Below are 14,014 nucleotides of genomic sequence, written 5' to 3'. Positions count from 1 at the left end.
ATTGTGTAATTTAACCAATAATCAGTATCTTAAAACAACACTGTAGAATGAAGAACAGTTTGTTGTTTGTTAATTTATCAGATCTGGTCCCCGTCCTTCGTCTGGGAATTTATTTAGAAGTTTTGCTTCAGTAGCATTTAGTTCTGGCTGTTATCCAGAGGAACAAACAGCTCCCTCTTTTTTTACTCATCACATGGCACACTTCGGAATTCTCCCGAAAGGCATTTACAATAGAGAATTAGAGCAGTTCACTGAACCTGAATGGGAGTGCATCAACAACTCCTTGACAGCAAACTCATACAGCCACCACAGTCATCCGACCCTCTCCTATATGCATGCTCCATTAACTTACAGTGGCAAGAAAAAGTATGTGAACCCTTTGGAATTACCTGGATTTCTGAATAAATTGGTCATAAAATTTGACAAACATAGTCTACACACAAACAACAAACAATTATACGTTTTCATGTCTTTATTGAACACAACATGTACACATTCACATTGAGGGTGTAAAAAGTATGTGAACCCTTGCATTTAATAACTGGTTGACCCTCCTTTGGCAGCAATAAACTCAACCAAATATTTTCTGTAGTTGCGGATCAGACCTGCACAACGGTCAGGAGATATGTTGGACCATTCCTCTTTACAAAACTGTTTCAGTTCAACAATATTCTTAAGATGTCTGGTGTGAACCGTTCTCGAGGTCATGCCACAGCATTTTAAATCGGGATGAGGTCAGGACTCTGACTGGGCCACTCCAGGCGCATTTTCTTCTGTTGAAGCCATTCTGTTGTTGATTTACTTCTGTGTTTTGGGTCGTTGTCCTGTTGCATCACCCAACTTCTGTTGAGCTTCAATTGGCGGACAGATAGCCTTACATTCCCCGGTAAAATGTCTTGATAAACTTGGGAATTCATTTTTCCGTAGATGATAGCAAGCTGTCCAGGCCCTGAGCCCCAAACCATGATGCTCCCTCCACCATACTTTACAGTTGGGATGAGACTTTGATGTTGGTGTGCTGTGCCTTTTTTTCTCCACATATAGTGTTGTGTGTTCCTTCCTTCCAAACAACTCAACTTTAGTTTAATCTGTCCACAGAATATTTTGCCAGTAGCGCTGTGGAACATCCAGGTGCTCTTTTGCGAACTTCAGACGTGCAGCAATGGTTTTTTTTGGACAGCAGTGGCTTCTTCCGTGGTGTCTTCCCATGAACACCATTATTGCTTAGTGTTTAACGTATGGTAAACTCGTCAACAGAGATGTTAGCATGTTCCAGAGATTTCTGTAAGTCTTTATCTGACACTCTAGGATTCTTCTTAACCACATTGAGCATTCTGCACTGTGCTCTTGCAGTCATCTTTGCAGAACGGCCATTGCTAGGGAGAGTAGCAACAGTGCTGAACTTTCTACATTTATAGACAATTTGTCTTACTGTGGACGGATGAACATCAAGGCTTTTAGAGATACTTTTGTAACCCTTTCCAGCTTAATGCAAATCAACAATTCTTAATCTTAGGAGATCTTCTGAGATCTCTTTTGTTCGAGGAATGGTTCACATCAGGCAATGCTTGTGAGTGTTTTTATAGGGCAAGGCAGCTCTAACCAACATCTCCAATCTTGTCTCATTGGACTCCAGGTTAGCTGACTCTTGACTCCAATTAGCTTTTGGAAAAGTCATTAGCCTAGGGGTTCACATACTTATTCCAACCTACACTGGGAATGTTTTAATTATGTATTCAATATAGACAAGAAAAAACAAACACACTGTGTTTGTCTATTGTTGTGACTAAGATGAAGATCAGATCAAATTTTCTGACTAATTTATGCAGAAATCCAGGTAAATCCAGGTAATTCCAAAGCGTTCACATACTTTTTCTTGCCACTGTATCTGGCCGGTACAGTCTGATGTATCATTGCAGTGTAACTCACAAAGCCGTTGGATGTTCACACTGCTTTAGGAAACACCTACAGTAGAAAACACCACACCACTGGGAATTACCATATTACAGTTGAAGTCGGAAGTCTACATACACCTTAACCTTAACCAAATACATTTAAACTCAGTTTTTCACAATTCCTGACATTTAATCCTAGAAGAAATTCCCTGTTTTAGCTCAGTTAGGATCACCAATTTATTTTAAGAACGTGAAATGTCAAAATAATAGTAGCGAGAACAATTTATTTCAGCTTTTTTTTCTTTCATCACATTCCCAGTGGGTCAGAAGTTTACATACACTCAATTAGTTTTTGGTAGCATTACCTAAAAATTTATTAACTTGGGTCAAACAAGCTTCCCAGAATAAGTTGGGTGAATTTTGGCCCATTCCTCCTGACAGAGCTGGTGTAGGCCTCCTTGCTCGCACATACCTTTTCAGTTCTGCCCACAAATGTTCTATGGGATTGAGGTCAAGGCGTTGGCCACTCCAATACCTTGACTTTTTTGTTGTTGTCTTTAAGCCATTTTGCCACACCTTGGAGTCATTGTCCATTTGGAAGACCCATTTGCCACCAAGATTTTTATATATATATATATTTATATATATATACACAGTTGAAGTTGGAAGTTTACATACACTCATATACACTTGAAGTCGGACGTTTACATACACTTAGGTTGGAGTCATTAAAACTCGTTTTTCAACCACCATAAATTTCTTGTTAACAAATTATAGTTTTGGCAAGTCGGTTAGGACATCTACTTTGTGCATGACACAAGTAATTTTTCCAACAATTGTTTACAGACGGATTATTTCACTTGTAATTCACTGTATCACAATTCCAGTGGGTCAGAAGTTTGCATACACTAAGTTGACTGTGCCTTTAAACAGCTGGGAAAATTCCAGAAAATTATGTCATGGCTTTAGAAGCTTCTGATAGGCTAATTGACATCATTTGAGTCAATTGGAGGTATACCTGTGGATGTATTTCTAGGCCTACCTTCAAACTTAGTGCCTCATGGGAAAATCAAAAGAAATCAGCCAAGACCTCAGAAAAAAATGTGTAGACCTCCACAAGTCTGGTTCATCCTTGGGAGCAATTTCCAAACACCTGAAGGTACCACTTTAATCTGTACAAACAATAGTACGCAAGTATTAACACCATGGGACCACACAGCCATCATACCGCTCAGGAAGTAGAAGCTTTCTGTCTCCTAGAGATGAATGTACTTTGGTACGAAAAGTGCAAATCAATCCCAGAACAACAGCAAAGGACCTTGTGAAGATGCTGGAGGAAACAGGTACAAAAGTATCTATATCCACAGTAAAATGAGTCCTATATCGACATAACCTGAAAGGCTGCCCAGCAAGGAAGAAGCCACTGTTCCAAAACCGCCATAAAAAGCTGGGTTAGAGGAAGGGGAGTCAAATAGATGGGATAAGAATTCCGGTGATTGGGTTTGGAGAGTGAGCTGGAAAGTGGGCTGCATTCCGGGGATCTAAGTGTTTGGGAGTGTGAATTGGAAGCAGATGTTACAATAGTAAATAAAGGCTACATCTCAAAAAGTTTAAACTGTCAAGAGGAGTAAAACAAGGTTGTCCACTATCGACATGTCTATTTATTATTGCCATTGAAATGTTAGTTCTTAACATTTGATCCAATAATAATATTATGGGATTAAACATCTGTGGCTTAAAAACAAAGGTGTCATTGTACGCTGATGATTCATGTTTTCTTTAAAAAACACTATTAGAATACCTTCACAGCCTCATAGCCTCATAGAGGATCTAGATGCTTTTGCTAACCTTTCTGGATTAAAACCAAATTTTGATATTACGTATTGGATCACTAAAAAATTTAACTTTTACATTACCGTGTAGTTTTCCAATGAAATGGTCTGACAGGGATGTGGACATACTCGGTATACAAATCCCGAAAGAACTAAATGATCTCACTCCAATAAATGTTTATAGAAAGTTAGCAAAAATAGATAAGATCTTGCTACCATGGAAAGGAAAATACCTGCCTACTTGTGGAAAAATCACCCTGATTAACTCTTTAGTCATATCACAGTTTACCTATTTGCTTAAGGTTTTGCCTACACCTAGTGACCTTCTTTTTAAATTATACGAACAAAAAATATTCACATTTATTTGGAATGGCAAGCCAGACATAATTAAAGGGCCTATTTATATAACGAATATGAATTCGGATGGCAGAAATTATTAAATATTAAAGCATTAGAGCCTCTCACTAAAGGCATTAGTCATACAAAAGTTACACTTACATCCGAAATTGTTCTGTAGTAAATTGGTAAGAATGTCTCACCCCATGCCCTTTCCCCTTTATTCAGATTACAACTGCTCACTTTCGGTTATTATATAACGAAATAATCTCCCAAAGTACGTTATTTTTTAAACAAGCCTTGTTAAATTGGTTGCAATTTCAGTTTAATCCACCTGAAAAGACAGAACAATTAATACAACAAATATTGTGGTTAAACTCAAATATACTAAATTAAAAACGTATTTTTCATTAAAAAAATGTTTAAAAGGTATAATTGTTGTAAATGACATCATAACTAGGACTGGTGGAGTTATGTCAGACATGAAGCTAACACAGACACATGGAAATGTCTGCTCTACCCAAAATTACAACCAACTAATTGCAGCATTACCACAAAAATGGAAGAGGCAAGTAGAATGAGAATGGGGAAAAAGTAAGGAACTTGTCTGTTGGCCCTGCATTAAAACTTTATTCTAGAGCTGGCTGAATATGTGTTGACGTACAACTATTTCAGGTTTGATGATGAATACTACCTCCAAATGAATGGAACATCGATGGGCTCCACATTCGCTCCAAGCTATGCTAACCTTTATGTGGGTCTTTTTGGAGAACTCTTTGTTAATAATGAAAACGAAAATCCATTTTTGAATAAAGTCCTGAAGTGGTATCGATATATTGACGACATGTTTTGCATATGGGAAGGAACTTAAAAAGAGCTGTCAGACTTTATGACACTACTGAATGACATTGACCCCAATCTCAAATTCACTATTGAATGTGACACGCAACGTGTTCATTACCTCGGTATGTGGATTGAGAAATCAAAAGGAACCCTGTTAACAACTCTGTATAGAAAATAAACAGAAATACTCTATTAAAGGGGGACAGCTTCCATCCTGAGCCATTAAAAAGAGGACTTCCAAGAAGCCAGTTTTTCAGACTGCGCCGTATATGCCACTCCACAGAGGATTTTCTAGAAGATGCGCACTAGGTTTTTAAGAAGAGGCTATTGGCCACAATTTGTGGATGAAGCTCTTAATTTGGCATTGGGAAAAACACGAGATGAACTGCTACAAAAAAAGACCCGCTAAAGCTAAAGGACACTCCGTAATGTTCACAACCACATATACTTTGAACTCGCGAAAAGTGGGAAATGCGGTCAAGAAACACTGGCAAATTTTATCATCGGACCCAGTTTTCCTGGCTGAATTTCAAAATCCACCACTTATTGTGTATAAGAGAGGTCGCAATTTAGGTGATAAATTGGTTCATGCCAACTGCCAGTCACAAAAGACAATCAGCCAGGCTCTTTCACGCCCTCTACCAAATGGTAGCTATAAATGCAGAGGATGCGCACACTGCAACAATATGGTGAAGTGTGAATATTTCTGCCACCCACATACAGGAAAACGGTTCCAAATAACTGAAATTATTACGTGTTCCACCACCCATGTTATTAACATTATTAAATGTCCATGTGGGCTGTGCTATGTAGGTAAAACCTCTCGTTCTCTCAAACAGAGAATCAGTGAACATAAAAGTTAAATCAGGACATATGACAGGGATTATCCAGTCACAGTACATTTTAATGACATAAAGCATGACATTTCTTAATTTTAGATTTTATGGTATAGAGAAAGTTAAGATATCAGACATGGGGAGGTGATATCAAATAATACTCTGAGTAAAAGATAATGTTTTGGGATTTTCACCCTCCAGACATTATTTCCTAAAGGTCTTAATGATGAAATTTCCATGTATGTTATGTTGTGAATTTGAACATGAATTATGCTCCTATTTAAGATCACTCTGATGTTTTTCGTACGATGTACCCAATGATTAATGAGAACTTGCTTGGTAGGTCTATGTCCTCATTGTGGTTTTACAGACGTGTTTAATACGTCTTATTTACACACTTTATTGTAATATTTATGAAATGTATGTTGTTATATTTGGTAGCACTTATTTGTTTTTCCTTCGCCTCAACCCCTTTCGATGAGTGGAACGGATGTGGGTGGGGCTAGGTCTACATAAGGGTGCAACATTTTGTTTAATCACAAAAGCTCTGACGAAGGCTGTGAGGCCGATACGTAAGCTTATTAAAGATCAGTGATTCTATCCAGAGCAGTGTGCGTTTTCCTTTTTCCTTCATCTTGTTCAACTGTAATTATGTACCTTCAATAAGATTGCTCAGATGTACAAGTGCTTTTTACATTTTGGCCCTGCATTAATAAAGACCATAAATGGTTAAAGAAAATTGTGATTAATAAAAACATATACCAATTTCATTTAAATTGACAGCTGTGCCATATAAATTGCAAAATAGTTGTGAAGAAATTATCGATGTACCTATTCCATGGCACATGGTTTATGAACTGTCAAGCAAAACAACGCCGGATTCAAAACTTCACATTTTTTTATTTTAAATTCTTGCAACCAAGCAGATAGCAACACTGGGCGATTTGAAAAGTCATAGTCAATCAATCAATAATATAATAATTATTTGAGCAATTTTTTTAATCTTTAATTTACAAGCTATGACAATAGAAATGTTCAGTACTTTTGTGAAGTTTCACAGCACAGGTAAAAAATACATGGCAAAGAGAAATCCAAAATGGATGGTGTTAAGAAATAGATGGGAGGGGTTGAATGGAGCTGAAGGGTGGGACTAATAACAACAAGATAACCAATGTAAAATATACGGGGCCTGTAAAATGTATATACTGTAGGTTCAGACATTTTGTGAAATAGCACAGTTACAAATAGAAATCAGAAATAGAGGAAGGACTAAAAACAAACAAAATATAACTATTGTAAAATAGATTGTGCCTGTAAAATGTGTATATGTATAAACTGAAGGTAGAAGCCTAAATATTATTGTTTATTAGTTTACTCCAATTGGGGGAGGGATGGTATGGTTTGCAGGGAATAATAAAGGTATATTCTAAAAAAAGTATGTGTGTATGTATATAAACTCAGCAAAAAAAGAAACGCCCCTTTTTCAGGTCTTACTAATACTTATTTTCCACCATAATTTACAAATAAATTCATAAAAAATCCTACAATGTTATTTTCTGGATTTTTTTTTCTCGTTTTGTCTGTCATAGTTGAAGTGTACCTATGATAAATTACAGGCCTCTCTCATCTTTTTAAGTGGGAGAACTTGCACAATTGGTGGCTGACTAAATACTTTTTTGCCCCACTGTATGTGTACAGACCTATACCTATCCTACCCTGCCTTTCTAAGGTCTTCGAAAGCCAAGTCAACAAACAGATTACCGACCAATTCAAATCCCACAGCACCTTCTCTGCTATGCAATCTGGTTTCAGAGCTGGTCATGGGTGCACCTCAGCCACGCTCCAGGTCCTAAACGATATCTTAACCACCATCGATAAGAAACAATACTGTGCAGCCGTATTCATTGACCTGGCCAAGGCTTTCAACTCGGTCAGTCACCACATCCTCATCGGCAGACTCGATAGCCTTGGTTTCTCATAAGATTGCCTCGTCTGGTTCACCAACTACTTCTCTGATAGAGTTCCATGTGTCAATTGGGAGGGCCTGTTTTCCGGGCCTCTGGCAGTCTCTTGGGGGTGCCACAGGGTTCAATTCTTGGACCGACTCTCTTCTCTGTATACATCAATGATGTCGCTCTTGCTGCTCCTTCTTTGGGCACTGTGTTAACAACCCTCCAGACGAGCTTCAATGCCATACAACTCTCCTTCCTTGGCCTCCAACTGCTCTTAAATACAAGTAAAACTAAATGCATGCTCTTCAACCGATTGCTGCCTGAACCTGCCCGCCCGTCCAGCATCACTACTCTGGACAGTTCTGACTTAGAATATGTGGACAACTACAAATACCTAGGTGTCTGGTTAGACTGTAAACTTCCAGACTCACATCAAACATCTCCAATCGAAAGTTAAATCTAGAATTGGCTTCCTATTTCACAACAAAGAATCCTTCACTCATGCTGCCAAACATACCCTCTTAAAACTTCGGCGATGTAATTCACAAAATAGCCTCCAATACCCTACTCAATAAATTGGATGCAGTCTATCACAGTGCCATCCGTTTTGTCACCAAAGCCCAATATACTTGTAACAGTTGTCTGACGAGGAGGAGTAGTATGAAGGATCGGAGGACCAATGCGCAGCATGGTAAGTGTTCATGATATTTATTATAACTCAGAACACTAAAGAACAAAACAATAAAGCGACAACGAACGAAACGAAACAGTCCTGTATGGTGAATACACAAAACACAGAACAGAAAATAATCACCCACAACTCAAAGGTGAAACCAGGCTACCTAAGTATGGTTCTCAATCAGGGACAACGATTTACAGCTGCCTCTGATTGAGAACCATACCAGGCCAAACACAGAAATCCCAAATTATAGAAAAAAGAACATAGACTGCCCACCCCAACTCACGCCCTGACCATACTAAAAAAAAGACAAAACAAAGGAACTAAGGTCAGAACGTGGCAATACTACCCACCACTGCGACCTGTACCCTCTCGTTGGCTGGCCCTCGCTTCATACTCATCGCCAAACCCACTGGCTCCAGGACATCTACAATACCCTGCTAGGTAAAGTCCCCCCTTATCTCAGCTCGCTGGTCACCATAGCAGCACCCACCTGTAGCACGCGCTCAAGCAGGTACAGTGCCTTGCGAAAGTATTCGGCCCCCTTGAACTTTGCGACCTTTTGCCACATTTCAGGCTTCAAACATAAAGATATACAACTGTATTTTTTTGTGAAGAATCAACAACAAGTGGGACACAATCATGAAGTGGAACGACATTTATTGGATATTTCAAACTTTTTTAACAAATCAAAAAGAGGTCGCAAAGTTCAAGGGGGCCGAATACTTTCGCAAGGCACTGTATATCCATGTAATTCTATGATTTCCAAATTTGTGGCTATTGATGATATCTTCATTTTCTGTGAAAAAGAAGGTGAGAATCTCTCACTTGTTCTTTGAATGTAAATTTGTCTCAGAATTTTTGGAAAACCTTGCAAAGTACTTATTTACTATTATGAACACTGTCTATATTATTGACATTAAAGATATAATATGTTACTATTGCAATGATAACAAAACCACTGAAATTATTGTTAATTTTTTGTATTCTTGTTGCCAAATACTTTATACACAAACACATTTTTTATACGATCTTATTAAAACATTAACCCTAGTGAATAACTACAAGAATAACATCTTCATGAATCATTATAATAAGATCTTTTCAGAGTGAATATAATTGCACTTAAATTGTTTATTTTTTGTATTATTTTATTGATATTTTTTGTATGTTTGAGTATTGTTAAAATGTATTTGGCTGTGTTTGGTTTGTTACACATGTTTGATGTAAGCTGATTTTTGTATTATGAATTATTATTTTTTTATTTAAAAAATATAAAAAAAATAAAAAAACATAACAGTGGCCGCACTCCCTCTCATGCTCTTGGTCCTCATCTTTGTAAGTCACCTTGATTTGGCACCTGTGCGTTTTATCCGTAAAAAAAAAAAAAGAAAACATTTAGCGAATTCCATGACAGTAGCTAAAGCAAGGGACTATTAGCAGCACACTAGTAGACTACAAATGCATGCTGGAGCGGCATGCCCTGAGCTCGTGGAGTGAGTGCTACTGGAGCAAAATTGGAGCTGGCGAGAAGGCCAACGCTCCAGCCTTTGGGAATCTTGCTCCAAATTCCAATCAAATTGAACAAGCTCCGGTTCCAGGTCCGCACGACTCACATACTCTGGTAGGAGCTGAAGTTTACTGATGACCTCTAGTGGCGAGCTGGGGAACACTTTACTTACAGCCTGCAGGTATAGCAATGATTAGACTTGTCATAAGACGTTATAAAGGCTCATATATGCTAATGATAAGCTGTAGCGTGCTATATCTCCAGGCTTTATGTAAAGTGATTTAACGTCGGTGCCATATTAAATGGGGTCCTCCACATAGTCTAGAGCCCTCAAACTCAACTCTGGACCTTGCATTTTTTTCATTGCCCCCCTAGGGACTGATTTAGACCTGGGATACCAGGTGTGTGCATTTAATTATCAGGTAGAACAGAAAACCAGCAGGCTCCGGACCTAGTAGGGTAGGCATTGAATACCCAGGGTCTAGCATATACATAAATGGACACTACACTCTTAGAAAATAAATTGCTATCTAGAACAAAAAATGGTTCTTCGACTGTCCCCATCGAATAACCCTTTGAAGAAACTTAGGTAGAATGTTTTGGGTTTCCATGTAGAACCCTTTCCAAAACAGTTCTAACTGGAACCCAAAAGGGTTCTACATGGAACCAAAAAGGGTTCACCTATGGGGACAACCGCATAACCCTTTTTTCTAAGAGTGTACGTTACATGTCCACAGAGTGCATGTTTTTGGAGCATCGTACCAGGGTGCAGATTTACTTTATTGTTTTACGTTATCCTCTTGGATCCAGCACCGGGGAAACATATTTTTATGGATGTATACCTCCCCTCTATCCACAGAATGCATGTACCTATCATCATCACAATAGTCATATCAATGTTTTGATGATACATTTTATTTTGTTGTATGCAGATGAACAGGCACTACAGTTTGTAGAGTAAATAGCTATTATTCTAAACAGACAGACTTCTAGAACACTAGGGCTTTCCCACATGTCCAACCACTGGTTCCCCTACATACAGTACGCAAAACGAGGTAAAACGCAAGGTAAATGCATCGTTAAATATGCATGCTCTCTTTCTCTCCCTGTTAGAGTGTGTGTTGTGAGTAAGAGTGGTGGCTCAGGTAAAGCATTTACGGAGTTAGCTAGGCTTGTGTTTCAGAGCTTGCGCTGCCACAACACTCATTATGAGAGCTGATGGTTAAAGTGTTTTATCCCACAATCGGATGTGTACAGTCCCAAAATGTCCCCCCACAGCCATATATCCCAGATATCCAGAATAAACTTCTAGCAGCAGAAAATGCAGTGTCCTCATCAATATTTCAGTGGAGGCTCCGCTTTCTGCCCTTTTCTGCAGTGCACTTTGTACTGTAGTTTTTTGTCCCCATGTCAGTAAGAGTACACACCTCTTGTGTTGAGAGAGCAGTCAGAGTATTATAGCCTTCACTACCTCCCAGGGTTGCTAAGGAAACGAACACAACAGCTGTGTCATATAACAGTCACACGTATAATCTCTGCTGAAGATTCTGTTGGATTCACCAGCTCAAAATACAAGGATTGAGATTTAACAGGATTTTATGCTGCATAGATTCCAATTCTCCCAATTATTTGGAGATGTTAAAAAACATTGAATATACTGATTTGTCTAAATTTTGCCAGTTAAGAGACCAAAATCATTGGCATCAGTTTTCATAAGATTACGTTTAGGATTCAACAGACAGGATAAAAACATAAACAAAGTTAGGTCAATTTGTACAGTAAGCTCACAGCAGAATTCAATGCTTATTTATGGTGATCGAGCATGCAATGACTGTTAGATCAGAGATAGCAAGGTGGAGACTGAGCCGGGACACAGTAAAGGTGACTTTTCATTCAGAAAAAAGACAGGACATAGAAGTCGTATAATAAACTGAAGCCATGGCAACAAAAACAGTTATGGTTACAGTGTTGAGCCAGAGGAGACAGGATCTAGTATCTCCCATGAGGAAGTGGGGCTCTCGTTGGGTTGTTACTGTAAATGTGATCATCCATACAGCAAATTCCCAGAATTAGCTCATATTCCCACATTTCTTTGGCTCCTTTAATTTGGTCAGGGAAAGTCCATTTCTGATGACAAGCCTATTCCCGTTTCACCATTGATGGAGTAGGGTGGTGTTGGATCAATTTTGTATTTGTGCTGAACCTTTGTGGAGGTCGACGTAGGCTAATTAATGTTTGAACCCTGACCCTTTGAAAAAGCCACTGTTGTAAACATGTAACCAGAAAAAAGCAAGGGGGTGTTGTTCACATGCTCTCACACCTAAACCCAACACATGGTCAGAGGTACTAGAAGTGATGAGTCCAGAAAGCAGTGGGGTCAAGAAATTACACAGGAAATTACAGGCACATGAGGGACATGGTCAGAGGTACTACAAGTACACTCAATGCTGCCTTGGGGAAGGTATGTATTCTATACCAGTGTTTCTCATTCCCAGGATCCATGGTCCGACGGGAACCGGTCCCTGGGACATTGCTGAGTGGTCCATCAGGTGGTTATCTGACTGACACTGTCACGACTCCTACCGAAGGTGGCTCTACTACCTGTTCACCGGTCTACTAGCTGCCGCCGATCCCTTTTCCCTTTTCTGTTGGTTTTGTCTTATTGGTTTCACCTGTTTCTTGTTTAGGTTTTTAGTTGGGCTATTTAAGCTGGTCAGGACCGCCTGCTCTTTGTGTGGGCTTATTTTTCCACTGTGTTTATGTGTGGTAGTGTGTTTCGTTTTGGATTTTTCTCCAGACTAGTTAGGTCCTGTTTTTGGGCCAATCGTGGATGTGCGCCCGGTATTTGGCGCGTACGATTTTCACTGTGCCTAAATAAAAGCACTATTCTGTACCTTCTGCCTCCTGCGCCTGACTCCGCACCCACTACGCCTGAGTACGTCACAGACACTGATTTCATCTGATCTTGAGAGCAGGTTTTCAACATAAACAGGCATCCAAGCTTACCAGTCCCTGGTACAACGGTGTGTAGAGAAACACTGTTGTATACCGTTACACTGAACAAGGCTCAACAGTGTAGTACTGCTCTGCTCCGCTCGACAGTGATTTGTCAAGGATCAGCTAAATGTCATTATTGTGATCCAGTAGGACATGCTGCTGCTGTTGCTCAGGGGGACTTCAGGGGGAAAACACCAAACACTGCATAACACTCAACACAGGAGCAACTCACATAGAAAAGATAGAAAAAGAGTGAGAATCTGTTGTACTGTACAGCATATTTAAAACCTTACATGGAATGACAGATGCAAAAAAAACTAAAACAGGACTGTACAGTTTCGCATAGCATCCAGGTTGCAAAAAAAATCTGCTAATATTTACAATGCACAGTGCATAGCTTATTCTGGCTATGCAGGCACCATTGACTATACCGTATCACTAGTGTTACGAGGGAACATACTTCCATACTGCCAGGTACATTTCATCACAACCACAGCACAACATTGGAATAGAACACGGCGGAATATTTTCCTGCGCTCGTAGGACTTGTGGTGTTGTTGGTACACACATACTGCCATGGTTTGACTGTGGTAACAATCCCAGTGTTGTAGCTGATATGTGTTGGTTATGTTGGTGCTGTGTTTCTCTGAAGTGGGTCCTAGGGGAGTGTTTAAATAAAGACTGCTCAGTTAGTGTGTTGGTTGGTCAGGCAGAGAGGGGGAACAGGGAAGCGTTGCTTTGAAGTCTCTGGCAATGTGCAGTATGATTGGACGGTTCAGTCTGGGTGACCCAAGCAACTAGATGGGCTCTACGTAATTAGCAGGATATAAGCCCAACAAAATGGGCTCTACGTAATTAGCAGGATATAAACCCAACTAGATGGGCTCTACGTAATTAGCAGGATATAAACCCAACTTGCCACTGTCCAACAGGCCTTTACACCAGCCCTGCTCATCCTCGTCTTCTAGTTTAGTTAGCTCGTCTCCTGTGAGAAAGGACGGAGCGAGAGATGGAGAGGGAGAGATGGAGCAAGAGAGAGAGGGAGAGCAAGATGGAGAGAGGGAGAGCGAGGTGGAGAGAGAGAGAGAGAGAGGGAGAGTTGGAGAGCGAGGGAGAGAGCGAGGGAGAGAGAGA

At 39.6% G+C, this 14,014-nt stretch overlaps 1 protein-coding gene across 5 annotated transcripts in view; it reads right to left on the bottom strand.

Moving 5' to 3' along the window:
- Nucleotides 1–10,778: 10,778 nt before the first annotated feature.
- Nucleotides 10,779–14,014, bottom strand: part of LOC139371392 (protein kinase C and casein kinase substrate in neurons protein 1-like) — a 45,624-nt gene continuing 42,388 nt past the window's right edge. For 4 of the 5 annotated variants that reach the window (XM_071111775.1, XM_071111776.1, XM_071111779.1 and 1 more), the window contains one exon: nt 10,779–13,865. In XM_071111775.1, the coding sequence (XP_070967876.1) occupies nt 13,756–13,865 (110 nt within the window). In that variant the 3' untranslated portion in view covers nt 10,779–13,755. The remainder of the gene's footprint in view (nt 13,866–14,014) is intronic. The other variant, XM_071111778.1, reaches the window with a different exon arrangement.

The sequence above is a fragment of the Oncorhynchus clarkii genome, chromosome 17, assembly GCF_045791955.1.
Source record: "Oncorhynchus clarkii lewisi isolate Uvic-CL-2024 chromosome 17, UVic_Ocla_1.0, whole genome shotgun sequence".
Classification (NCBI taxonomy): domain Eukaryota; kingdom Metazoa; phylum Chordata; class Actinopteri; order Salmoniformes; family Salmonidae; genus Oncorhynchus; species Oncorhynchus clarkii.
The sequence above is the reverse complement of the archived record's forward strand: the minus strand, read 5'-3'. Positions and strand labels throughout refer to the sequence as shown.